Source organism: Lasiodiplodia theobromae, assembly GCF_012971845.1.
Source record: "Lasiodiplodia theobromae strain AM2As chromosome Unknown scaffold_6, whole genome shotgun sequence".
Taxonomy (NCBI): domain Eukaryota; kingdom Fungi; phylum Ascomycota; class Dothideomycetes; order Botryosphaeriales; family Botryosphaeriaceae; genus Lasiodiplodia; species Lasiodiplodia theobromae.
In genome coordinates, this window is record NW_023336552.1 from 112,712 (window position 1) to 136,347 (window position 23,636).

General features: G+C 55.7%; 8 protein-coding genes across 8 annotated transcripts; 2 read left to right on the forward strand and 6 right to left on the reverse strand.

Annotated features, from left to right (window-relative positions):
* Positions 1 to 1,981: 1,981 nt before the first annotated feature.
* LTHEOB_2291 (GNAT family protein) lies at positions 1,982 to 3,114 on the reverse strand (the record flags this gene model as incomplete). Its single annotated transcript, XM_035511087.1, has 2 exons — positions 1,982 to 2,118; positions 2,172 to 3,114. 2 exons carry the CDS (start codon positions 3,112 to 3,114, stop codon positions 1,982 to 1,984), a joined length of 1,080 nt encoding a protein of 359 aa, XP_035364000.1.
* Positions 3,115 to 4,191: 1,077 nt separating this feature from the next.
* LTHEOB_2292 (Hal protein kinase) lies at positions 4,192 to 6,762 on the reverse strand (the record flags this gene model as incomplete). The annotated part of the gene is made up of 3 exons (XM_035511088.1): positions 4,192 to 4,928; positions 4,995 to 6,447; positions 6,505 to 6,762. The coding sequence occupies 3 exons, from the start codon at positions 6,760 to 6,762 to the stop codon at positions 4,192 to 4,194; spliced, it is 2,448 nt and encodes an 815-aa protein (XP_035364001.1).
* Positions 6,763 to 7,720: 958 nt separating this feature from the next.
* LTHEOB_2293 (Svp1-like protein) lies at positions 7,721 to 9,027 on the forward strand (the record flags this gene model as incomplete). Its single annotated transcript, XM_035511089.1, has 4 exons — positions 7,721 to 7,743; positions 7,793 to 8,008; positions 8,066 to 8,493; positions 8,558 to 9,027. 4 exons carry the CDS (start codon positions 7,721 to 7,723, stop codon positions 9,025 to 9,027), a joined length of 1,137 nt encoding a protein of 378 aa, XP_035364002.1.
* Positions 9,028 to 10,838: 1,811 nt separating this feature from the next.
* Positions 10,839 to 13,109, reverse strand: LTHEOB_2294 (Alpha-glucosidase maltase; the record flags this gene model as incomplete). Its single annotated transcript, XM_035511090.1, has 7 exons — positions 10,839 to 11,388; positions 11,473 to 12,377; positions 12,486 to 12,611; positions 12,741 to 12,773; positions 12,845 to 12,852; positions 12,913 to 13,006; positions 13,056 to 13,109. The coding sequence occupies 7 exons, from the start codon at positions 13,107 to 13,109 to the stop codon at positions 10,839 to 10,841; spliced, it is 1,770 nt and encodes a 589-aa protein (XP_035364003.1).
* A 2,804-nt stretch (positions 13,110 to 15,913) lies between these two features.
* LTHEOB_2295 (uncharacterized protein) lies at positions 15,914 to 16,633 on the forward strand (the record flags this gene model as incomplete). The annotated part of the gene is made up of 4 exons (XM_035511091.1): positions 15,914 to 16,046; positions 16,104 to 16,155; positions 16,220 to 16,406; positions 16,484 to 16,633. The coding sequence occupies 4 exons, from the start codon at positions 15,914 to 15,916 to the stop codon at positions 16,631 to 16,633; spliced, it is 522 nt and encodes a 173-aa protein (XP_035364004.1).
* A 1,883-nt stretch (positions 16,634 to 18,516) lies between these two features.
* LTHEOB_2296 (Ribosomal protein L6) lies at positions 18,517 to 19,372 on the reverse strand (the record flags this gene model as incomplete). Its single annotated transcript, XM_035511092.1, has 5 exons — positions 18,517 to 18,567; positions 18,624 to 18,801; positions 18,882 to 19,137; positions 19,197 to 19,244; positions 19,327 to 19,372. 5 exons carry the CDS (start codon positions 19,370 to 19,372, stop codon positions 18,517 to 18,519), a joined length of 579 nt encoding a protein of 192 aa, XP_035364005.1.
* Positions 19,373 to 19,892: 520 nt separating this feature from the next.
* On the reverse strand, positions 19,893 to 21,151 carry LTHEOB_2297 (Transcriptional regulator protein; the record flags this gene model as incomplete). Its single annotated transcript, XM_035511093.1, has 6 exons — positions 19,893 to 20,107; positions 20,164 to 20,327; positions 20,379 to 20,484; positions 20,541 to 20,614; positions 20,669 to 20,958; positions 21,044 to 21,151. The coding sequence occupies 6 exons, from the start codon at positions 21,149 to 21,151 to the stop codon at positions 19,893 to 19,895; spliced, it is 957 nt and encodes a 318-aa protein (XP_035364006.1).
* Positions 21,152 to 22,303: 1,152 nt separating this feature from the next.
* On the reverse strand, positions 22,304 to 23,503 carry LTHEOB_2298 (Monooxygenase FAD-binding protein; the record flags this gene model as incomplete). Its single annotated transcript, XM_035511094.1, has 1 exon — positions 22,304 to 23,503. The coding sequence occupies one exon, from the start codon at positions 23,501 to 23,503 to the stop codon at positions 22,304 to 22,306; it is 1,200 nt and encodes a 399-aa protein (XP_035364007.1).
* Positions 23,504 to 23,636: the final 133 nt, after the last annotated feature.

Here is a 23,636-nt window from a genome sequence, read left to right on the forward strand (position 1 = left end):
CAACAGCCGTCATGCGTAAGCCACCAATCGATATATGTCAGCGGATTGCCATGTGCAGACCGGCATTTCTCGATGCACGGCACCAAACCAATCCCAAAAAAAGAGAAAAAGGAAAAGGTGCAAAAGATAAGGCCTCGAAAGAATTCCAGTGGTGGCTCACGTGCATGCGAAGTTCACCAATAAAAGAAACTTTGTTATCTATTGGTTCCCTACAGCAAACCACACACCCTTTCCTTATCCCCATCGTCATGCCTGATCCTACACCCCAACAGATGTTCGTGCAACTTGTTGGCTGTGAGAGAGTGTCGCGATAATACGGCACTCAACCACATGCAACTTCCTCATCCAATCAGCATAGGGTGGAAATGACGTATGCAGCTGTTGTCGGCACGGAAGACGGGCGGTGGGAATGTCGGAGAATCTGAATTGGGGACGTGAAGCGGACGTGAAGCGGAACGATAAACTGTATGTTCTCTTTTTTTGGGAAAATAAGCAGCCACCAAGCCAGCCGAATCAAGCCATATGTAGCTGAAAGTATAAACGGAATGAAGAACTCGACGGTCAACAACGAAACGAGCACGGAAGACGGGTCGTAGACGTAGAAAGGGAAAAAAGAAAAGCAAGTTAGTTCACGCGTGCTCTCTCGTATCATCCGGCCCCCATGCCACGCCAGCCCATTCGTACATCCATGCTCACATCACACACACCACTCTCCCGATCGCGCGCCAGAAGGAGTGCCGGTCGCGGGGTCTTGCATCAACGTCACCAAACGAATGACCCAAGGTGACCCCACAAAACCACCCCATTTCTCCTTCGTCATCGCCAATTGGGCCTAGACCGCGCCAGCCCGGGCCATACACGTGTAGCAACACGAGCATTCGTGCCCCACCCCCACGGAACCCATGATGTATGAACACCGGTGGAACGGAGGACGAGAGCCAGAGCCAAACAACGCGCGTCTCCGCATGCACAGTACCGTACAGACGCTACAGCAGTAGCTAAAAAGTGAACCACTTGTATTCAACAGAAACATTAGGCATTCCACGACCAATCAAACATAGCAAAACAGAGTTTTGCAGCCCAACTGCAACAACGAACGACAATCATGGTATCTCTAATGTACGACGCAGTCCACCCAGCTGATCTTATCGCAACGCCTTTCTCACCCTGTATGTACAACGGCACCCCCTCACCGGCCCCATCCGTCACATACTACGGGTCCTGCTGCGAACCCTGCAAACCCTATCTACACCTATGAGCAATCCCGGCAGCATCCGAGGGAGTGGAAAGGCTGAACGAGGGTGAACGCAAGAAGATTTCTCGGCGTCTCAGCCAATCCTCAGGCATTCCTTCCCTCCCACCAATAACCTCGTGCGAAGATGACAGCAGAAGCGCCAGCGGCGCTCCTCATTCTAAGCACGCCATGAGCCACTCGCTCGACGTTTCTTCGAGCGTGAACAGGAGGAAAGGTAAGAGAAACTCTTGTGTCAATGGAATCCCGCACCTCTATGGTTCTGGAATCTCCTTCCCCCCTTGCACAAGTGCGTAAGCGGCAGTGGACTGACACACCGGATAAGCACTCTAAATCCTCCAAACGAGCGGCTGTTGGCTGAACCCTTGCGCGGGAGAAGGACGCTTGACCACCCGTCCGCCCCAAACGCCTCGCACCTGAAACACCTTGCAGGAAAAGTGGACAAACGAATACGCGCTTTGTGGTGGCAAAAAGACGACGGGAAGCCGTAAGCAGGAATTGTGGGGTCAACCAGAAATCTTTGAGACAGTCACCCGTGAGGGTCCGAGCAATCCGATCTTTGAGTAACGGCCTAGGCAATCAATCACTTGCTTCCAAATTCAATCTTTTCTCTTTCAACTAATCATCTCCTCCTCTTTGCGTTGTCTACGCTGGCTTAGTACGGGCCGTAGGTGGGCAATGGTAGCTTATCGATGACGAATTGCATCTGCAATTCGCGCGAGAAATGCTCTAGTAGACGGATGACTTCCTCCTCCGCCCGCTGAACGCGCCGCTGGTGGTGATCACGTCCTTTAAAGCTTCGTAAGCATTGTCTTCAGAGCGGTCGAGGAAGCCATTGAAGTAATGGGGGAGGAAACGGCGGGAGTCTGGAACTAGTTAGCAACAAAGGTCCAACCTCAATGGATGTAGCAGTACTCACTTGCGTGATCCTCCGCAAACTCCACGCCCTCACCACCGCGCTTGACAGTCTCCTTTACGGCTTCTTCGAGCAGTCCGGTGCCAACACCCTTGCCTCTGTAGCGGAGCTTCACCGTCCAAGCCTTGATTACGCCTCTACCCTTGCGCCGCCTCGCGGCCTTGTTCCCAGTGCTGCTGGGGCCAGCCCAACCAAGCACCAATGCGCCAATGACCTGCCCACCGAAGCGCGTGACGATAACGCTGTCGGCGCCCTCATCCAAGAAGCCCCAATTGATCGATTCGGCCTGGCGGATGTAGCCGCTCGTCAAGAGCCGGACGGCCACCAGGCAGGCCATGGTCACGCCGGCGCCGGTGGTGAACAGCAGCGGCACGTCGCCGGGCTGCTTGTACATGTACTTGTACAGCAGCGCGAGGACGAGCACGTAACCGCCGATCACTGCCGGATGCGAGAGCAGCGCCCACGAAGCCGCCTGGCGCTGCTGGGCCACGCTGTCGGCGACCAGCTTAAGCGCCGCTACCTTGTCCTCGTCGTCGGCCGCTGCCGCCGTCACCAGTTCCGGCACGCCTGCCAGTGGGTCTGCGGTGGCGGCGGGGGCCACCGGGGCCGGCAGCGATTGCTGTTGTTGCGGTTGCAGCAGCTGTTGCCCACGGACCTCCTGATGACGACGCTGCCGAACCTGAGACGCGTTTTGTTGTTGCTGCTGTTTCGACCCCAGCGCAGGCGAGAGAAGATCCGTCGGACCCGCCGCATCGCTGCCGTACTCGTCTGCGGACATGGGCACGGCCGACGCGAGCGGCGAGGGCGGCGGGAGGTGCGAGGCGTACGCCTCGTTGCCGGCGCGCATGGAAGACGGCGTCGAGATTGGCGACGGGAACGGCGAGTCGACGTCGGGAAGCGTCAAGTTCGCGGAGAGAGAGGTCAGAAACGCTGCGATAAGAAACATATGAGCGGTGTGATTTTATGCTTCGAGGTAGCGAGCAAGCGCAAGAAGAGGGCATTTTGGGCAGCGAGCTGGAGCGTCTCCTCGCGGCCATTGAGGGGCCAGATTCACTCACCAGCTGCGGTTCTGGAGCCTGGAATCGAGGAGCCTCGCCGGTGTTCGCCAAAAGCTGGCGGTTGAGGGAAAGAGGGATTCGAGGTCGGCGGGGCGGCGTGGGCGTGGTGGATGGAGTTCTTGATGGTGTTGATGGGCACTACATGGCGGACCATGATGGCAATATATTTTCCCTTCGGAGCTGAAAATTAATTACAGAAAGTGTTCGCTTGGGAGAGCGGTAGTGCTGGAGGACGGCGGGGAGGGCATGTTGAAGAGTAGTCGCAAGCCAATTATCGCCGCACGTTTTGCTGATAAGCCAAGACGGCGCAGCAGAAGGTCTGGCGCGCCCGGGGCGCTCGCGTGACCGGCCTGGCCATGGCCGCGTGCGCCGCCCGCGACGAAAACTCTGAAGGATTTGCAGATTTGCGGCGTGAAAGGCGCGGGTTGTTGGGGCGGTCTGGCGCAGCGCAGGAACTCGGGCACCGCGCGCTGTTTAATGAAGCCCGTGACGTCGCCCGTTTTACCCGCCCGGGCGCAATTGCACGCAACGCTCCGCTGCGACCTTGGCAGTCCATAGTAATTTCCGCCGCTGCGGAGACGAAATCTGTCGAATTTTGCCTGCTGCTTACTGCGAATGGAAGGACGAGCGATTACTGCCTCTAGTATCGCTCCCGCCTGAAAAAAAGCCTTCTGAGAGTCCCCTTCTACGCTGTGTAAAAAGCCCGCATGCAGTCCCCACCCCCATCCAACCTGCGCCGCTAACAACAATGCTCTGTACAACAACCAATAACTGTAAAAAAAAAAACCCCCACGCCCGCAAAGGCTTTTCTCGTGAATTAAACCGCCTTCTATGGAAATGAAATCGAACTGTCTCTCCACGCTCAAAACATCAAATCCAGCTCTTGCGCCGAGGTGTTGAAGAAGTAAAAAAACTGTCAAACTGCAAAAAGGTGAAAAGATAGTGTAGATTAGTAGTACGCTTGCTCACTTCTTGTGGCTCGGGGCGGGCGTGGCCGCGACGGCCGTCGCGCTGCCTGGCTCGAGCGTGTGCGTGTGGTTGTCCGCGGCGACGATTTTGCCGCCTTCAAGCTGCTGGCACACCGGAGTCGCCTTGACCCACTTATCGTCCATGATCTCCTCCAGTGTCGCCCGCTTCTTCGGGTCGATCTCCAGCATGCGTCCGATGATGTGACGGCTCTCGCGCGGGAGCAGGCGAAGCAGACGCCACGGCCCCTTGATCGTCTGCTGTGCTTGCGGCGCCGTCGACGTATCCTTGCCGTTCCTTGAGGGCGGTGCGTTCTGTGCATTCCCGCCAGCCGTGGTAGGGCGATCACCCTGGCCATCGCCGTTGGCATGGTGGTGGTTGTTCTGACTTGTGTCTTTGGGATCAACCTGGCTGGGCATCCGACTTGCTGGCGCACTTTCGATAGCACGCCTAGATCCATGATCGTGGCCATGCTCCTTGACATCAAGCGCGCTGTGAGACGGTCCATGCATTTCGGAAGATTTTCTTGACGTGTGCTGCGGCCAATCATTGGTGTTTGGAGGCGAAACAAACAGCTTGAAGGAATTATCCGATGTGCGGGGTGCTTTCCAAGGGAATCGACGCAGAGTCATACAGCAGAAGATGATGGCAATCGACCAGATATCAGTGGGCTGCGGATCATACTTCTGCAAGTCATAAACCTCAGGAGCGAGATACGGATCGGATCCAACGATACCTGCAACAGACTTCGTGTTAGTCTGATCGCGGCGTGTCCACTCTCAATCGACAGACGATAACTTACCACTAGCGAGGACGATGTCGTTCTCAAAGGGATATCTGAAGACAGCAGCACTGCCAAAATCGATGATCTTCATGATCCCGTGCTCGTTGACGACCACGTTGTCCAACTTCAGATCCCGATGTGCCAATCCCATGCTGTGCAGATACGAGACTCCGTTCAAAATCTGGAGCGTGCAGCAAGCGACTTCTTCTCTGCTCATCTTGCCCGTCATGACGATCGCAAATAGATCGAAGGGTGCGTATTCCATCACGACATACCAATTACTCTTCTCTTGGACCAGGTCCATGGTTTCAATGATGTTGCCGTGATGCAACGTCGAGCCAATGCAGAACTCGCCAGTGAGCTTCTTGGTGTACTCCTTGTCGCTCTCGTACGAGTGCTTGGCTCGGAATTGCTTGACAGCGAACACCGTGCCATCACTCGCTCTTTTTACAATGCGAACTGAACCTCCCGCACCCGAACCGAGCACTTTTCCAAACTTGCCATACCTGGCCTCGAGCCCGTGATCATCAGCGAATGGTATTGCGACAGTGTTACTTCTGGAAGGAGGAGTACGCGTGCCGGATTTGCTGTTCTTCGCCGACAGGACGCCGGATGACTCGGATGGAGACACAGGTCTGCTCTTGCTCTTGTCCCGCTTGTGGCCCCCAATCTTAAAGAACCTCTTCAGTTCCGACATTGACCCGTGCTTTTCCTTCAAATGATCAGCAGTTTCCTCACGATGGTCATCGTACTCGTGCTTGTCATGCTTCTTGTGGTGATGGTGGTGGCCGTGGAAGAGCGTGTGGCGTTTCCCTTCCTTTTCCGAGCCGTTGCCTCTGGAGCGGGGGAGCGGTGTGGTCGCAGACTTGGCTTTCGCGTCGCGGTCGCGGCCGAATATAAACCTAGGATCTAGCGAGGTCCTGTCGCGGTTCTGCGGCATCCGTTTGGCGCGCGAGTAGGGATCATCGATTTCGCCTCTTGGCGACAAGGTCGGGCGCATGTATGGCGACTGTGGGGCAGGGGTGCTGGGGCCAGTCCCGGCATCCCCAGGAGTACTTGTGCCCGAAGCAGAGGGGCTAACATCCTTTGATCCAGGCAGAGAATCACCGGAGGGCCCAACTGTGAACCTGGGAGGCTCCCTGGGATGGCTGGTGATACCGGTAGTGTCGGAGCCATGCTTGGCATATGGCGCGGCGGGAACGTTTATGTGTGGCGGCTTTTTCCTCTCCTCTTCCGAGGCCGACAACGACGTGGGCGGAGTATCGTGGGGTGGAGACACCTCGGGGGTCATGATGGTCGAGTCCTGCGAGAGCCGGCTCGCAGGCGCGGAGCTCTGCTTGCTGTCCCTGGACTGGGTTGCGGCGGGGGTGAGTGGAGGGGAGTGCATCGTGGAGGTCGGCGGAGAGGGTCTGGGCGACGGCGCGCCAGAAAATGCCATGGGCGTTCGCGAACCCGACGAAGGAGAGGGCGCCTACAAGTACGGATCAACATGCGGAACGAAGACCGAGTCAGTGGCCAAGTCGCTTACTCTAGAGGCCGGCAACGACACGGGCTCGTAGGAGAAGTTCTCTAATCTCTTTGACTGGAGGCGCGAGTGCTGCAGCGTCGAGGCAAGGTTGCGGAGTTCTTGTTGCGTTTCCGGGCCAAGATCTCCTCTTGGCCTTTCTTCCGCTCCCGTCATCGTTTCGACTTGCTGGAGCACCTGGTCGGGCTCGATCTCTTCGTTGTGCGAGGCGAAGCGCACACCCTGTTGGAGGGCTTCGTCGCCCTGCTCAAATTTAGACATATTCGGAAAGAGCCTAGTAAAGTCTCAGTCAGAGGATCCTGGGCGGCTGCTGCATCGAAGCGGGCGCCACGGACTACGCCGCAGAGGGGTGCACTGACGCACGGGCAATTTTTAAGCTTACTTTGTCGTGGGCGCGGGAGGCTATCGATCTCAAGCTGGAATCAGGGCAGCGTGTGCTGTGGTGAGTGCTGGTGTGGACAGAGACAAGGGCAGCGAGGGAGCATCCGCGGTGCGCGAGCGGGAGTGCCGACGGGTGAAAGGCGCGCAGGTGGACCAATGGCGGGGAACACGCGGGCGGGTCTGCCTGTTCCTGAGAACCAGGGTTCGATGCAGCGCAACCGGGCGTGGATTGAAGAGTCGTCACAGCGATTGAGATGGCGCCCGCGTCATAGGGCGCGCGAGGGGAGAGGGCTGGGCGCGGCCGGGAATTGGCCGAGGCAGAGGGCGAGCAAAAGCCGGCTGGGCGCGCGCTGGTAGTCTCGGCGGCGAGACTGGGGTGCGGGCTGCAGCGGAAGCGCTGGGGGCGGCGATCGTCTGCGCGCAAGTGGACCTGCGTGGTGAGGAGAAGGGAGAGGGACGAAATTGCTGGAGACGTGCGATGTGCGGCGGCGGCCTTGTCAGCGGGGCCCGGGTGGATGAGGATTCTAGCCAGCAGACTCTGAGCGACCTCGCCGTCATAGCGCATCGCCCACCGCGGCCCTGGAGCGCAGAAGCCGTGACACCAGCCAGGCCACCAATCACTGCCGGCCTCGGCTTGCCCCGATTCGGCACAAGACCCGCCAAGGCACGCCCGCCGCTTCCGCCCAGTGACACCTTCCGCGCGCCGCGCGCGTGCCTCGCCTTTCCTGCCTTCTAGACGCGCCGAACTTTCGCAGCCTGCCGCCTTGCCGCCCGAACCGTCACCCCCACCCCGATACATCCGTACAACCCAGCCAAGCAAACCGCACTTCCATCCACCATGTTCAACTGGGCCAAGCAGCAGTCAGTTACCTTTCCCCGCGCACCTGCGCCCCAGATGCTCACCGCGCAGGCTCGCCAACGTCGCCGGCACCCAGGAGCCCATCTATGGCCCCGAAGCCATCCAGCCAGTCACCAAGCAGGCCGCCGAGACGCCCTACACCGAGCTCCAGAAAGATGACTTGAAGTGGGTTGCCATGGAATCGACCTGCGTCGAGACGCAGACGTTCTACCTCACTGCCGACAGCGGCCACCTCGCCATGGTCCAGGTCATCTACAGCAATGTAGCGTGAGCAACTTCCTGCCCACCTGCAATTAGCAATGACCTAATGACCCTGCTTCCCAGAGGCATCCGCACCACGTGCCAGTTTAACTGCAAGGTCTTCTACCAGGACGGCGGTAAGACGCCGCACCTGTGGTCGTCGGACCCGCTGAGCAACCACCGCTTTGACGAGGCCAAGCACAGCTTCTACGCCGACAACTGCTCCGTCGAGCTCGCCGCCGATGGCTCCTCGTACACGATCAAGTCCTCGACCAACAAGCAGAGCATTGTGACGTTGAAGTTCACCAGGACCGCCCCCGGTTTCGTCGTTGGCAAGAATGGCACAAGCTACTTCGGTACCGACCCCGCCAACCCTTGGGGCTCGATGAGACACGCTTTCTGGCCCCGGTGCAAGGTCGAAGGCAGCATCCTGACCAAGGCTGGCGAGATTGATTTCGCCGGCAGAGGCTTCTTCGTGCACGCTCTCCAGGGCATGAAGCCACATCACGCAGGTGAGAGAATATCCCGCATCGGCGCACCTTCGGCCGTCTCAAGACTAACCAACCCAAACTACAGCCGCTAGCTGGAACTTCGTCAACTTCCAGTCACCCACCTACTCCGCCGTTATGATGGAGTACGTCACCCCTCCCTCGTACGGCTCGACCGTGGTCAGCGTTGGCGGCATCGCAACCGAGGGCGCGCTTATTTTTGCCGGAGCACACAACACTGCAAAGCACACGGAGAAGAAGCAGGACACGGACAACGACTGGCCCGAGCCTGTCTCTGCATCGTATGTCTGGAACGGCAAGACTGCGGACGGAAAGGATGTGCACGCGGACCTGACCGGTTCCCTTGGCCCGCGTGTGGATCGTGTTGACGTCATGGCCGAAGTCCCGGGATTCGTCAAGGCTATTGTTGCCAGCGCCGCCGGCACCAAGCCTTACATCTACCAGTACACGCCCAAGCTGACGATCAAGGTCAAGGTCGGTGATGAGGAGAAGACGGAGGAGGGTCTTCTGTTCACCGAGGCCACCTTCATTTCGTGAGCTACCTGAGGAGCGCTCGATGTTTCAGTGTGGCGCCTTGCCCCTCTACTAATGTCTCTGGAGGCGGCTTGACGATGAACTCCACTCATTCATCTTTCAGTTCATTTTCCGAAGTTGGAAAGGACAGGGTACACTAGACGCGTGTGACTGTTGCATACTCACTCGCTCCTTGCATATCCCTCTCGGTTGGATTAGTGCCGTGGAAGGCACAAGCATATCATATTTAATCGATTAGATTCGTACGAAGCGGCACGCTTGCTGTGAGCTTACCAGCATTCATGAATGGAAATGACCCTTAACACAAGCTTGCTGTTCCCAAGTTCCCCCGGTTCCAGAGTCGCTGACCACTCCAAGCATACTCGTATCCTGTGACTAAGAAGTGCCCTCAGCGTCTTATGCCGAGCTTCGCCATGACTTGGCATCAACTGGACACGGGCAGTGCCAATCCAGCCACTAGCTGGACAATCCTTTGGCTCCGGGCAATCCATTTCCTCAACGCCGTCTCTTTCACCTGTTGAATGAGTCACTGGACCCCAAAGAAGTTCGTTGAGGACAGTCATACGTTTGGCCTCTTCATGTCAGCCGAGGAAAGGAGGGGATGTCACGAGTTATTCTATGGATTCTCATGTCCTAAATCGGACGATAGAATCGCGCCATGTGCTGATATGCGCTGAGTATAGCGCTATCGCCTCCACCGCTCCTCATTTTCCTAATTTCTGCATTTCTCTGAATAAGAAGGCTCGGTATTGCACAAATCTGAAGCGCGATCCAGCAGTGGTCTTTGTGTGTTCGTTCGTTTTGGCTCTGGTGCTGTTAGATTCGTCAGGCCCCCCACTATCGGCGGCCCCAGTGATCCCCATGATAGGGTCTTGGGCGCCGGTCTTGGTGTGGGGAAGGAAAAGCGAAAGGGCCATGAGTCGCAACAACACGTGGCAGGGGGGTTGAATCGCACAGATGACGTCGGGGGCGCAAATGCGGTAAGGGAGAAAGAGGGGAAAGAAAGAAATCGTACTGACCCCTGTGAAAGTATGGAACTGTGCACGGATACTCTACCACTTTGTGGTTGAGAACAAGCTGTGTCATTGGCTGGTCCGCCTTGCCGCCGGTCAACTGAGACTGCGACCTAAAGTAGTAGCAGGACGGGAATCGGGAATTAAAAGGGTCAGTTTCCCGGTGGCTTGAGTATACCTACAGTCCCCTCTCGCAGCCGATGGCTAGCGTGGCTTTATTTTTTGCTCATGTCATGGGCAGCTGGAGCTCTCGTCCGGACGAGAATGTCGGATTAAAAATTCTACATACACGTCCGGACGATAGCCTCAACTACCCAAGTATGTTAATTTTTCTAAAACAGAGCTGGGGCACAATTACACTATATTCTAGAGCCCTGTTATTCTTTACGCTAGCCATCGGCTGCAGCACCCCTCTATACTTTGAGCAAATAATTTGAATTTCCAATCCGAAAGAGCCATAGAAATAAGGCATTAATCAGAAGTGCGGCCTTAGGTGAGACTGGACGGACATGACCACTGTCTATAACCACCCACTTTCTAGTTATTCTACCAGCTGTCACCAGTTGATGGAAAGGTGATCTTTTTTTTTTTTTTTGATATATCAAGAGAGGTCTTGTGGTTCGGATGAGAGCTAGTTGAGGGTCCATCTGTATCATCACAGCGGCAGTGCACGGAATCTTCATTGATTGTCCATCTGTACGTCTACCACTCACTCACGGACCCTTGACCCATCAGAGCAGAGTTTGGTTGAGGGAAAGAGCCCATCGACCTACTCAAGTACCTCTAGCAGCCCCTGATCATTTACACATCAGCCACAGCCAACAACCCCACCCACGGCTTCAACTTGATCTTCCCTTCGGTCGCCAGACCCTCGGGCTTCTCCTTGTCATAGTTCCAAGCGGCCCAGCTCTTCACCTTGGCCTCGTGCGGAATCTCCCACTCGACCTCATCGCCAGAGAAGTTCAGGATGGTGACGAACGCCTCCTTGTCGCTCCAGCGCTTGTAGGCGAAGACGGCCGGGTGCGGGTCGCCCAGGGCCTTGAAGTCGCCGTACACGAAGACGTCCTTGTGGCGCTTGCGGTTCTCGAGGGCGCGGCGCCAGAACTGGTGCACCGACAGCTGCCCGTCCGAGGCCGGGTCGTGCGCGAGCTGGCGCTCGGCGTTGACGGTGGCGTAGTCGTCGTTGACGCGCATCCACGGCTGCGCGCCCGCCTTCAGGTTCGGCGAGAAGCCGCCGTTTGGCCCGCCAGTCCACTGCACCGGCGTGCGTGCGTGGTCGCGTGCTTTGCGCTGCATGACGTGCCGCGCTTCTTTGAGCTTGGCTGCGTCGTTGGGGTACATGGTGTTCATCCTGGTTGACGCGTGTCAGCGACTGTGGACGAATGGACTCCAAGGGAGACCGTAGAGGAGGATGGATGGGAGGGGGGAAACTCACTTTTTCCAGTAGTTGATTGTCTCGATGTCCTTGTACTCGGCCGGCTCCCACTCCGGCGGCACGTTCCTCATGCCGAGTTCCTCGCCCTGATAGACGTAGAGAGTGCCGGAGAGTGTCGTCTGCATCAAGCAGAGCAACTTCGCGCCGTAGTCTCTCCATTGGTCGCTGTCGTCAGTGTAGCGTGAAACACTGCGGGGCTGGTCGTGGTTCTCGATGAAAACAGAGTTCCACCCATCCCGCTCGATCATGAGCCGCTGGAGACGGTTCACGATGCGGCGGAGATCGCGGGCGTCCCACGGGTGGAGGGCCAGTTTGAAGCCAAGATTGGGGACGTTGTCAATGTCGACGATGTCGAAGGAGAAGATCATTCTCAGTTCATTCTCCTTTGCGCCTACGCCCCTGATAATTTCATCTTCGTCCCGCACGAAGGGCATCTCACCAACGGTGATGGTGTCGTAGTGCGAGAGAACCTTCTGGTGAATCTCCTTCAAAAACTCATGCATGCGCGGGCCGTTGGCAAAGAATTGGTCTCCTGGCTGAAACTGATGACCTGGCGTCTTGTAGGGGGCATCCGGAAATGTCTGTACTTTGGAAATGTGGTTGATGACATCCATCCGGAAGCCGCAAGCCCCCTTGTCCAGCCAAAAGCGAAGCACGTCATGCACAGCCTCACGAACAGCCTCACATTCCCAGTTGAGATCTGGCTGCTCAGGGGTGAAAAGAGAGAGATAGTACTCCTGGGTCTTCTCGTCCCAGGTCCATGCGGAGTTACCCTCACCAAGAAGTTGAGCCCAGTTGTTAGGAGGCTGCCGGTTACCATTCTCATCGAACCTCGGGGCCTTCCAGATGTACCAGTCACGGTATGGGTCAGTTTTAGAAGAGCGAGACTTCAAAAACCAGGGGTGCTGATAGGATGATTAGCAGTTGTGCTGGACTCTTTGGATATGGCGAACTGGAAAAGAGAAAGCAACGTGCCAAAGTCTACTTCAAAAATTTATTCGAAATCAACTTACCTGATCAGAAGTATGGTTGACAACCAAGTCAACCATGAGCTTCATGTCGCGCTTTTTCAGCTCAGCAATGAGTTCATCAACATCACCCAAAGTGCCGTAGCTGGGATCAATGTCCTTATAGTCGGACTAACAAATCTGTCAGTTTCAAGCGGAATATACTGTAGTTTTCGGGTCAAATTTACAATATCTAAGATTCTAAAATCAGTATAGGGCTCTGGAATTACAATTCAATCCAATCAAAAAAGGGCTACACACCATATCCCATATCGGCCTGGGGGGATTTGAAGACTAAAACGAATTAGCTGTTGCACAAGCCATAGTCTACTGGAAGCTCGTTACACACATGGAGATGACCAGACAATGTCAACTGGATGCCAGATTCAATCAGCTTTGTTCTCATCAAAAAGGGTAATCTTTGTTATCCAACCTCCCAAATCCTTCAAGTAGTCGAGCTTCGCAGTGATTCCCTTGATGTCGCCCCAGCCATCGCCGTTCAGATCGTAGAATGAAGCCGGGTAGATCTTGCTTCATTAGTATTGAAGAGGGGTGAGTCTTTTTGAGGAAACGTACTTGATAGATTACGGCCTCCTTCCACCAGGCATGCTTATCCGTTCCGGCAGCCATCTTGATACAGAGTTGTGCGGAAGCTTCCGATTCTCAAATCTGGAATTGAGAAGGCAGGGAGTCGGCCGGCTGCGCGCGGGGGGAGCGATCAGACGGTTGCAAGAAGAGGGGAGTTCTGACAGCAGACTGTTGCTATGGAGGGGTCGAGTACCCTGATCTGCGCAGATGATTTTTCGAACGTGTCAAGACGAAGGTTGCGCAACGTCTCCACCGGTTAACAGCTCATGCAGCTAGGCGACCGGGTATGAGGTCATCGAAGCGCTGCCGTCCTTTACGGTCCGCAAAACCTTCTTCACACAACGATGCGCTGCCATAGGTGGCCATGTCCTGACTGGACGACTTGAGCTGCTCGATCCGACATTGATCCAATGAGAGCAGATGAGCGCGTCGAAAAGCACTGCGCGATGGCTATCCTCCGCATGGATTGGGGGACAGACAGCCCCACTTCGTACCTACGTGGGGCAACGGCGGGAGGCCTTTCCGCCTTGCGCCCGCTCTGCCGTCGACACCGGTCTGCTACAACACACAACCATAGTCAGCTCAGCTCAGCTTCACGGAACCGTGGTTGAGAAAGGTTTCTTGTTGCATCGTAAGATAGACCGCCTTGACTTGAGTGCATGCTCTTCCAATTACGACCCAGCTCCAATTGTTGCATCTCCCTAAGGAGAACGCAACAGTCTTCAATCTCTAGCACATTTGTGGAATCGCTAATGCCGTGGGCGGACAAAGGAGAGTGTCTTTCTAGTGTGTTGCGATATCGGGCTCTGATTATAAAGTTGTGTAGAATTGGACAGGGTTCGTGTCGAACTTCGACCGCAAGTACCCAGAGGTTCGTGGAATAGATAAGTAGTTTTCGATGAGTGTGCACAAGGGAGACCGAGATGGCAACCAACGAATGTAGAAATATTTCTGATGGGATTTATGTGCCGAACACTGCTGGTGATCAGAATGTCGCTCAGTCGCGTTCCAGCTCCAATGCTCTTGATCGCGAGGAATTAATGATGGCGGAATGAGAGACAGGCGGACAGCGGCGACAGCATGAGACTTCCTCTTCGAGTGACGTACAGTGACAGCATTGCGGAGGTGAAGCAAAGGCCATATTGAACGCGAGCATTTCGGCCGATATCGACACATATATTGCGTATGCGCGCGAACGGCTGCTCTAGACCTGCGCAAATAAACGATCGGGGCTGGACACATGACTGCGTGGCCCCATGTTCTCGCAGGCGGCATTTTCTGGGAGGGGGGAGGCAGGCCACAACACGCGAGATCGGCATCTCACCACATCCGTGCCCATCAGCCATCGCATCTCGCTCTACAGAGACAATGTGGGGGCCTGATGAGGCAGAACACGCGGTGGCTTGCTTCATCTTCAAGTCGTGACATCTGCGCGCCCCTTGTCGCCCACAGCTCCGGCATGCAGCCGACACCGGCAATCCAGCTTCGCGGAATGCCACCTCAGCTCAGCTATCGTCACTCAATTAGCTCCAATTGACCGAGAAAAGAGCGGCCGCAGAGTCGCATGTCCTAAACTCACTCCCCGAATCGGGACCGGGCGGGCCATCACGGTACCACTTGGATTCCTACGCAGAGCTGTTCACCACTGTCGTCATCGGCCTCAGCCCCCTCCTTCCGCGAGGGCCGAATAGCCGCACCATGGGGAACGGTAGACCATTAACACGACACCATGCACGCCCCAGAACAGCTAGGCGCCGTAATGCAGCCGGTGCCTGATGAAGCAGCCGCGCGAGAGGTGTCGTGTGAGAGCTCCGCAACGGCGGCCCCCGTCTGCTTCCATTGCCCGCCCGGGTCCCAGTGACGCATCATACGGGACCATGCAAGTTTCGGCACGCGGGCAGGGAAAGCTCGTGTGAGGGGCTATTCGATCAGCATGTAGTTAGCTAGGCCCCTAGCAACGACAATCGGTCGAAAGAGGTGCTGGAAGAGAAAGATTGCGGGGGTTGATGCTGCATTAGCGCCCCTTACTTCCGCTGGTTGCGTAGTCAGTATGCTGTAGCGTGCATGGCGAGCGTTCGGGTGCCACATTTCCGCTGTCTGAATGCGTGCGTCCGGCCCGCCAAAGCATGTACACCATGGAGGTCGAACAGCACGAGCAGCGTGTCGAAAAACGGCCAATGGGCAGAGAGCAGGTCGGCAGGTTGCATAGAGTTGACGGATGACAGCATAGGCCGTGACAGCATAGGCCGTGACGGCAGGGCGCAGCGCAGGGGAAACGGCAGAGCCAACGAGCGCTGGCAGGAGCAGCCCAAGAGCTTTCCCCGCATTCCGGACTCGCGACCACAGCGCCACCCCAGCTTTTCTGGCAACAAAGAACGCCGGCACCCGGCCAATGACGGCTGGGCATGGCGCGCTGCCCGTGGCCCAAGCTTCGCCTACACGATCGACGCTGATTCGCTGGATGTTGCGCACTGGCGCCGTTGCGTTGTGTGGTGTGAGCGGCAGCGTGAGCATCACGTCGAACGCCCGCCCCAGCCTGCCCGCGTCGGGGCACCGCCCTGGGGTGAGCCCGGGGGCGGCACCAGCGCCATGGGGAGAGGAGCTGATCTCGAGAGTGGCATGGATGGACAACGCGGGTCAGGTGCTCGTCTCCTCATCCCAAGACCTTGTTGCACCAAAGAAAGCCCGCAGCCTGCCAGACCCCGCGCCGCGCCTATATTGAGCCTGCCTCGCCCTGCCTTCTGCCTCCTTCTCTCATCACACAACTCCCTTTGTGTACTCGACTGCCATCATCATTGACTTGCCTTCCTCTGCAACCACCAATCCGGTTCAGATCATCACCAACCATGTCTGCCGATACCGCACCACTCCACAAGGTCGACTCGGCCGTCGAAGAGGGCGGCACTCTCGACGACACCAAGCCCAAGCACAGGAGAAAGAGCTCCTCAGCACCCGGCGTTTACAACATCCTCGATCTTGGTAAGTTCCGCCGACCATCTTCGAACAAACGAGCGCAGCGCTCACAGCCTACCGCAGAGAAGGAAGGAGCAGAGCTGCAAATAGCACCCGAGACACAGAAGCTGAACTGGTATGCCGAGAAGAGCAATCCGCAGCCATCCGACCCCGCACGAGATACTGACGCATTGAAACAGGAAGCTCAACACGTCACCCGCAACCCTAGAAGAGTGGAAAGATGCGTTGAAGAAGCCGCTCGTCGTCCCAATGGTCAAGAAGATCGACCTGCACTTCCCGCTTGGCCTTGAGGTCACCGCACGGAACCTGAAGGGCGTGACGATCAAGGACGCGTTAGATGCAATCTACAAGCAGTTCAAGAAGAAGGTAAGCCCATCTCAACCCCACATTCGGCCCACTGCGGATAAGGCATCAGAGCTAACGTTAGCCTTCCACCCACCCAGGCTGACGACGAACTCGACAACCCCATCCTCGCTGGCTTCGAGTGGGATCGCGAAGAGTGCTACACGCGCTTCATCGTGCACCAGAAGAAGGAAGGCGCCCCGCCGCCCAAGAAGTCCAAGAAGAAGGACAAGGCCGGCGAAGCCGCCTAAGGGAAAGCGAACATCCCCCCGCTTCTCCTACGTATACACCTGTCGTCGGATCGATGAAAGGGGAGGGGAGACACTATTACTGTATTACTTCGGATAATTTTCGCTCATTCGCAATTGCTCAAAGGCGTGATGGAATCGGGTTTGACGGACGGGAAACGGGAATGAAGGACGCTGGCTACGAGACTTCTCTGACCACGGTCAGCACAATCTTCCATTCATTATTCTACTCATGCTTCTCTTCTTCGTTGTCGTGTTGTCCGTGTGGAGTGTTCGTGGTGTGATGTCTTCCCTTTAGCTCTCAACCCTTGCTCGAGACCCACATCGCGTCCTTCCTCCCCGTCCCGGCTGACGCCAAGCTTTTTTCTGGTCACGGCACCGTTCATCCTTCTTTGCGCACACTGACCACATTTGATCAACAACGCTTTCTCGAAGTCTTCGCAGAACTCAGCATTTCTTCATCGAACAAGGAGTTTAGGGGGCGCTAATCTCGCAAACGACGCGAGAAAATGAGGACTGACCGCTGATGAACGACGATGCACAGGGAGCACGTTACGCGACGACGCATACATTTGGTGCACGAAAATCTCAATGCTGGAAACGAAATCGATTCATTGCTGGGCTGCTAATGAAGACGCAAATCTCGTCCTGGAATCTCAAGAAATATCGTCCATTTCCCTCCGCAGAGGAGCGACACCACTGACCAAAGCGCGAGGTCAAATATCCACCCAGATCGATCGAGTTCTCGCGTACTCGGGGAACCTAATCTGCACGAAATTAGCATACGGCCAGACTGATAACTGGGAATGCGAAAGTGCGAAGAGTGTGTTTGAATCAGGCAAGGATATCGTATAAAGAAACCTTGCGGCATGCTAATCCGCAGCAAAAAGAGTACAAGTCTTTCTCGGACTGGTGCCAGCGCGTGTCTCATCAGGTAACACAACATTAGGGGATGGTGAACAGGGGATCTATTGGTCGCTTACCTTTTGTCGTGAAGAGTGGAGATAGTCGGACTCTGAAGAGCGCGAATGCCAATTTTCTCCCCAGAAACGTCCGTAATCTGTCTACGAGTGATACGAGTTAGCAAATATGCTCTGAACACTCGAGTATGTATGTTCTTGCGAAGAAGAGTTGTATAGATCAGAAGGAAGGCAACGGAAATATCCACACGGTTTTGCGCTCTCGGTGGTATACTGATAGATTTACATCCGAAATGCTTCATCATAGAAGTTTTAGGTTGATGCGGGGAAGAGATTCGAGATGATAGGAACAGGTTAAGCTTACCTTTCAGTTTGAGGAGATCAAGACTTCGCTGCCCGACTTGTTCCCAAGTCACTCGGTGCCCTTGATTCGCTCTGATATCATGCCACCGCGCTCTGGGCGATGCCCCTCTTTCCCTCCCTGAATGCTCCGAGAGATCCCGTTGCCCGCGCATTGCGCCACTTTTGAGGCTGTTGGCGGCCGGTAATGCTTTCCGATCTGAAGGCGAGATGGCGCTTCTTCGAAGATTGCTCGCGTCCGGTTGCCGAAGTCGTTCGTTGGTCCATATGCTCGGATATCGACGTCGCGCCTTCATGGTTCCTGTACGATTGTGGTAAAAAAAGGCTCCGTGGTGCAAGAAAACGACTATTTGTTAGTTCAACTAACCTCGAACAAGAGTCAATGCGAAAGGACGCTGGTCAGTCAGTATCGAATAAACACCCCTATACTCCCTAAATACCTATCCGCCCAATGCACAGGGGGTCAGAGAAAAGAAGAAATTTTTCAGCATTTCTTGAAGTGCTATTAGGTTTCTTGGACCTATTTTCCCCTCATAATGCCGTGATGCCGTTTTCGCTGAAAAATGGCGCCAACCCCCATGAAGAACCCCGCTCGTCAAATCGAGTTTACTCCTCAATGATGTTGCCCTTCTCTGAGACGTACAGACCATCCAAGAACTACACCACACGTCAGCGGTGCGACCACCCAAGACCGCGGGCGGGCCGCTACTTACCTTACGGATATCCTTGTTCCTCACACGGCAGATCTGCTGGATGTCTGCGGCGCTCTGGGAAACGTTCTCGAGGTCGCTGCCGGTGAGCTGGAGCTCATCCTTGACGTTCTTCGACGCCTCGACGTCGACACCAGGGTGCATAACGACCCTGCGGACGTACTTCTCGCCCAAGAAGTTGCTGCAGCCCATGTCAGCCCACACAGCCCATGCCCAATTTGTCCCGCATCTTGCGCCTTCAGCCGCTTGGTTCCAACATACCGGATCTCAACCTCGAACAGGCCAGTCTCCTTGTTCTTCTCGATGTTGACGTTGATGGGGAAATGGGCGTAGACGTAGCGCATCTTGTACTTGAAGCCCTTGGTAACACCGATGATCAGGTTGTTGATGATGGTGCGGACGGTGCGGAGAGTGGCGACGCTCTTGCGGCTGCCATGGTGGAGCTCAATGTTGATGAGGTCCTTCTTCGGGTGGGTGAAGGAAACCGCGAGGTGGCCGAGGTCCTTGGTGAGCTTGCCTGGAGGCCATCGTCAATCTTCTTTGCTCGAGTCGCTACTGGGCGCGGATGGTGCGTACCGCGGGGACCCTCAACGGTGACAACCCTCGTCTTGATGGAGACCTTCACTGCGATTCGCGACAGTTCGTTAGCCCGGCGTCATGCCTTTCGGGTTGTCGCTCGCGCGCGAAAGTGGTCGTGGGTACTCACCACCCTCGGGGATGGTCAGCGACTCGGAGCTGTGGATGTACTTCATTTTGAGTCGATTGGCGGCCTGTACTGGGGGTCGTCGTCGTCGGTCGTCGTCGCTACCTGCCCGTCACGATCTTTCGTGGAATTTCTGGTGGGTGAGGCCGATCCACCATAAGCGAGCCGACCTGTTTTTCCGCGCCGTTTCCGCTCGCGCCCGCCCTGCACACGTGATGCACAATTTCAATTCTGCCACTTGCGCGTCCGTCACGATGTTGCCACCCGCCTTGTTCACGGTTGATCTTGGCTTTTGTGCTGCAGCTCACGTTGAAGTGCATCCACGTCCGAACGTTCTTCGCTAGGCAGTCCACAGAACACCCAAAATTCCAGGAAATGTTGCAAGGGCCACCAACACTTCAACATGTAACGATTACGCCTCAGGCAGAATACAAGGACTCGGAATTTCACATCTTAAGTTTAAACTACGGACCGTACATATTCGCGTATCGATAGAACTAACAATTTCCCACTTCGCCGATCCATGCCCACGGCCAAACCTCGCTAAAATCAGCTCCAACAGTTCACGCTCAGACGGCATTCAGACGACCGTAGTTCTCGTATGGGTCATCGTTGTACTTCTCATGCTCCTTGGCGTCTGATCCAGTGGCTGACATGCGGCCTGCACTGGTCTTCAGAAGACCCTTGCGGGCATCCACGATGGGGTAGTAATGCGCTTTCTCGCCGGCCTTGACGCCCAGCTCTTCGTTGTCCTTCTCAAGCGTAAGCGGGACCGTTGTTGCGGCTGTCCAGAGTGTCAGCATGTCTGAAGTCAAGAGCCAATAGCTGCAATAAACCCACCAAGACCGCGAGGGTGCGAGTTGACATAGATGCCCTCCCAGTTGCCGGCCGGGCAGCGGAAAACCTCATGCCAGATGCTGATATGCTTCAAGCTGTTCACTTTACGGTTCCACCAGTTCCAGGCTTCGCGGTGCAAAGGATCGTGGGCAAACTTTTGGAGTCCCCTGGAACAGGAGTCAGCATAAGCACTCAATCGCGGTCCGAAGCTGGCTTACTCAAAGTTCTCGAAGAACATGACCGTCATAATCTCATTATTAGTTGCTGTCTCATTGGCAGCCGTATAGGAGGTAATCCCCATAAGTCCGTACTCCTCGGAACGTTCTGGTGGAGGTGTTAATAACAGAGCCTAAGCCAAACAAAGTCAACTATTGGCTTACTCTCAATATCTTTGGCCATATTATCGAAATAATCGCCAAGCTCCTTAAAACCGGGCGCAAACATGCCGAGAGGACTTCTCATGGTTAGCCGGCCGATGTCTCGTGTTGACTGTCCTGCAAATACTCACTGATTATTTCTGGCACCAATGTGGAAAACGACAATGTCCTTGTTGGCAGGTTTGCCTCCGAACTTGCCCTCGGAGTCAGGGTAGTGCACAGCAAACTTGTTGAAGATCACATCATTCAAAGCCGGATTCGGCTTCAGGCCCTTGGTCATCAGGGCAGCGTCGACGATACGATAAAAGATGAGTAGAAAAGCGGGCACAAACGCGATGCGACCACCGACAAGGAAAAGCAGGCACTGGAGACAGCCGCCCAGAGCAAGCCATGAGGAAATCGTAAGTTGGTTGCGGATCAACTGCAGTTGCATTGTTAGAAATACATTTTTGGAACAGAAGAATGCTTTTCGGCGGCAACGGATACAAGACAAGGAGAAATCATACCCCAATCAAGCCAACCGGCAAACCCCATTCTGTTCTCTTGGTACCAGAGACATGCGATGACTCCGGCCTCTGACGCAGCGGTTTCCTTAGTGGGACGTATTGGGCCATTTTCGTTTTCACACGGTCTGATGGCAAGTTTTGGGAAAGAGACAGTCAACAGAACGCTGCTGTTGTTGAATGTGGAACAAGGAGCCCCGCAAAGTTTAAATATTCGATACAACTTTCAGCCAACTCTACGGCATGGCGTCTTATAAGGACAAGAATGCTGGAGCCTATGCTGAAGCCTGAGCGATCCTTCACCGGGGTAAGAGAGCAACGGTGGAATTTGTGCCGTTACAATTGCTCCGCTGTATTGTTGGCGGTGCGCCAGCTTAGATCAGGCGGTCGCTGATTCGCGCCGTGGCTTCCGCAGCATTGCGCCTATGGCCCACTTGCGGTTGTGGCATTAGCCAGATTGCGGAAAACGGGGAAGGTGGTGAGGCTTCACCATGATCCTAAAACAGATACAAGATGCGCGCGCGGTGCAACGTTATTCGCCGCTGCTGCGCCGCGTGGCTGGCAACAGCGGGAGGAAGCGCGTTCTGATACGCGAGTTGCACGGAGCAAATCACGAATCGTGGCCGAGTGAGATTTTAGTCTGGCGAAGGATGAGTGTTGGGCGTGGTGCTGACGGCCGAAAGACACGCCGCTCGCTTCCGACGGTAGAGAGACCGCCAGACCGGATGCATTCCGGATATGGTAACCAGTCGTTTATTCTTGCCGCCCCGATGCGTTATTAGCTGTATCATTCCAGTCGATTGTGAGTCAAAGTAGGCTCCATTACAAAGAAATGAATGGGCCGATTGCCGCTTGCTCTGATATGCGCCTGGGATCATGTTCGTTAAGGCCGATACGGAGAGATGGTCTCCCCGACTGGCTTAGCTCCGAGAGCCTTCCAGATAATAGAGTCCCTATACAACAGCCACATTTCACAAGTAGCTGTGATTCATCGAATAGTATGTAGACCTCATAGTTTTTTTTTTCCCTTAGGTCTCTAATACAGCTTGTTTGTACATACATGTTATTATTCAACTGAGTGGTATGGTTTACAAGATACAACTAAGGAAGAGAGGAGAATAAGGCGCTATTCCAAAACACAAAGAAAAGAATAAAAAGGTAGCTTTATCAGGCAGCATTACCAAGGAATAAACATCGCCATGTCAGTAAACCAATCATTCCATCTGACTTCAACTCTCCACGTTCTCAATTTCCCGTCACTCTTCACTCAGCGCTCACCTCTGAACCGATACCGCCGTCCTTCACCCTCTCTCCATTCTTCCTCATTTCCATCAAGAACGTAAACCGCTGTTTCAAGTGTGCCACGCCTCCGCGGTCGAAGCGGCTGCGCAAGCTATCCCACGTCATCTGCTGGATCTTCTCCGCGCGGGGGAACATCTTCTTCTCGTACGACCAAGCCGCGGCGTCCAGATCCGAGCGGCTTGCAATGATGGCCTCGGCCAGGTCCATCGCATCCCACATGGCGGCGTTGACGCCCTCGCCGGCAAAGGGCGTCATCAAGTGGGCCGAGTCGCCCAGCAGCGTGAAGCCCTTCTGGTGCGGCCACCTGAGGCCGACGGGCAGCATGTACAGCGGACGGGGGATGATGGCGCCCTCCTCCCACGCGCCGATGACGTCTGTCAGCTTCTGCGGCCACGTCGCGAACTCGCTTTCCAGGAGGAACTTCTTCGCCGCGTCGCGGTCCTGCCAATCGACGCCGCAGTCGCGGATCCACGACTCGGGCTTGCGCAGGAAGGCGTAGGTGCGCACGCTGCGGTCGCCCTGGCGCTGGCTGCCCAGGCACCGGCCCTCCTCGTCGCCGAAGGCAAAGTACGACCCGTCGCCCAGCGCGGCCGACAGCTGCGGGTGCGTGCGGTCCGGCTCGTGCAGCCACCACTCCAGCCCCGTGATGCCCGAGTAGAAGGGCGGGATGGTGCTGAGCAGCTGCCGCACCTTGGACCACGCGCCGTCGGCGCCCACCACGAGGTCGAAGCCGCGCTCCGTCGTGTGCTCGAAGTGCAGCGTGCCGTCGGCCTCGACGCGCTTGAGGCTGTGGCCCCAGCGGACGTAGTCTTCTGGCAGCGAGTCGAGCAGCATTTGCCTGAGGACGGGGCGGTCGATCTCGGGGCGGCCCGTGTCGATGCCTTTGACGTTGACGTGCTCTTTGCCGAACCTGTCCGTCAGGATGAGAGCCTCGCCGTCGTAGCGAGCGTGCTTTTGGAACTCTTCGAACAGGTTCGCTTCACGGAGGGCCTTTTGGCCCGAGTGCTCATGGAGGTCGAGGCAACCTCCTGCCGTGTGGCGGAATTTGCGATCAGGGTCCTTCTCGAATATTGTTGTGGGAATGCCATTGACGTGAAGAATACGTGCCAGAGTGAGGCCACCGGGACCAGCACCGATAATGGCAATCTTGGGCGAAGACATAATGTGGCCGCGAATTGGATTAAAGTAAGTGATTTCTGGAAGAGAAAGTTGTAAGTGTTGAGAAGGTATTTGAGGTGAAGGAGATATTGCTGTTCGATGCTGCTCATGGAAAGGGGAGTTGCAAGCTTATTTA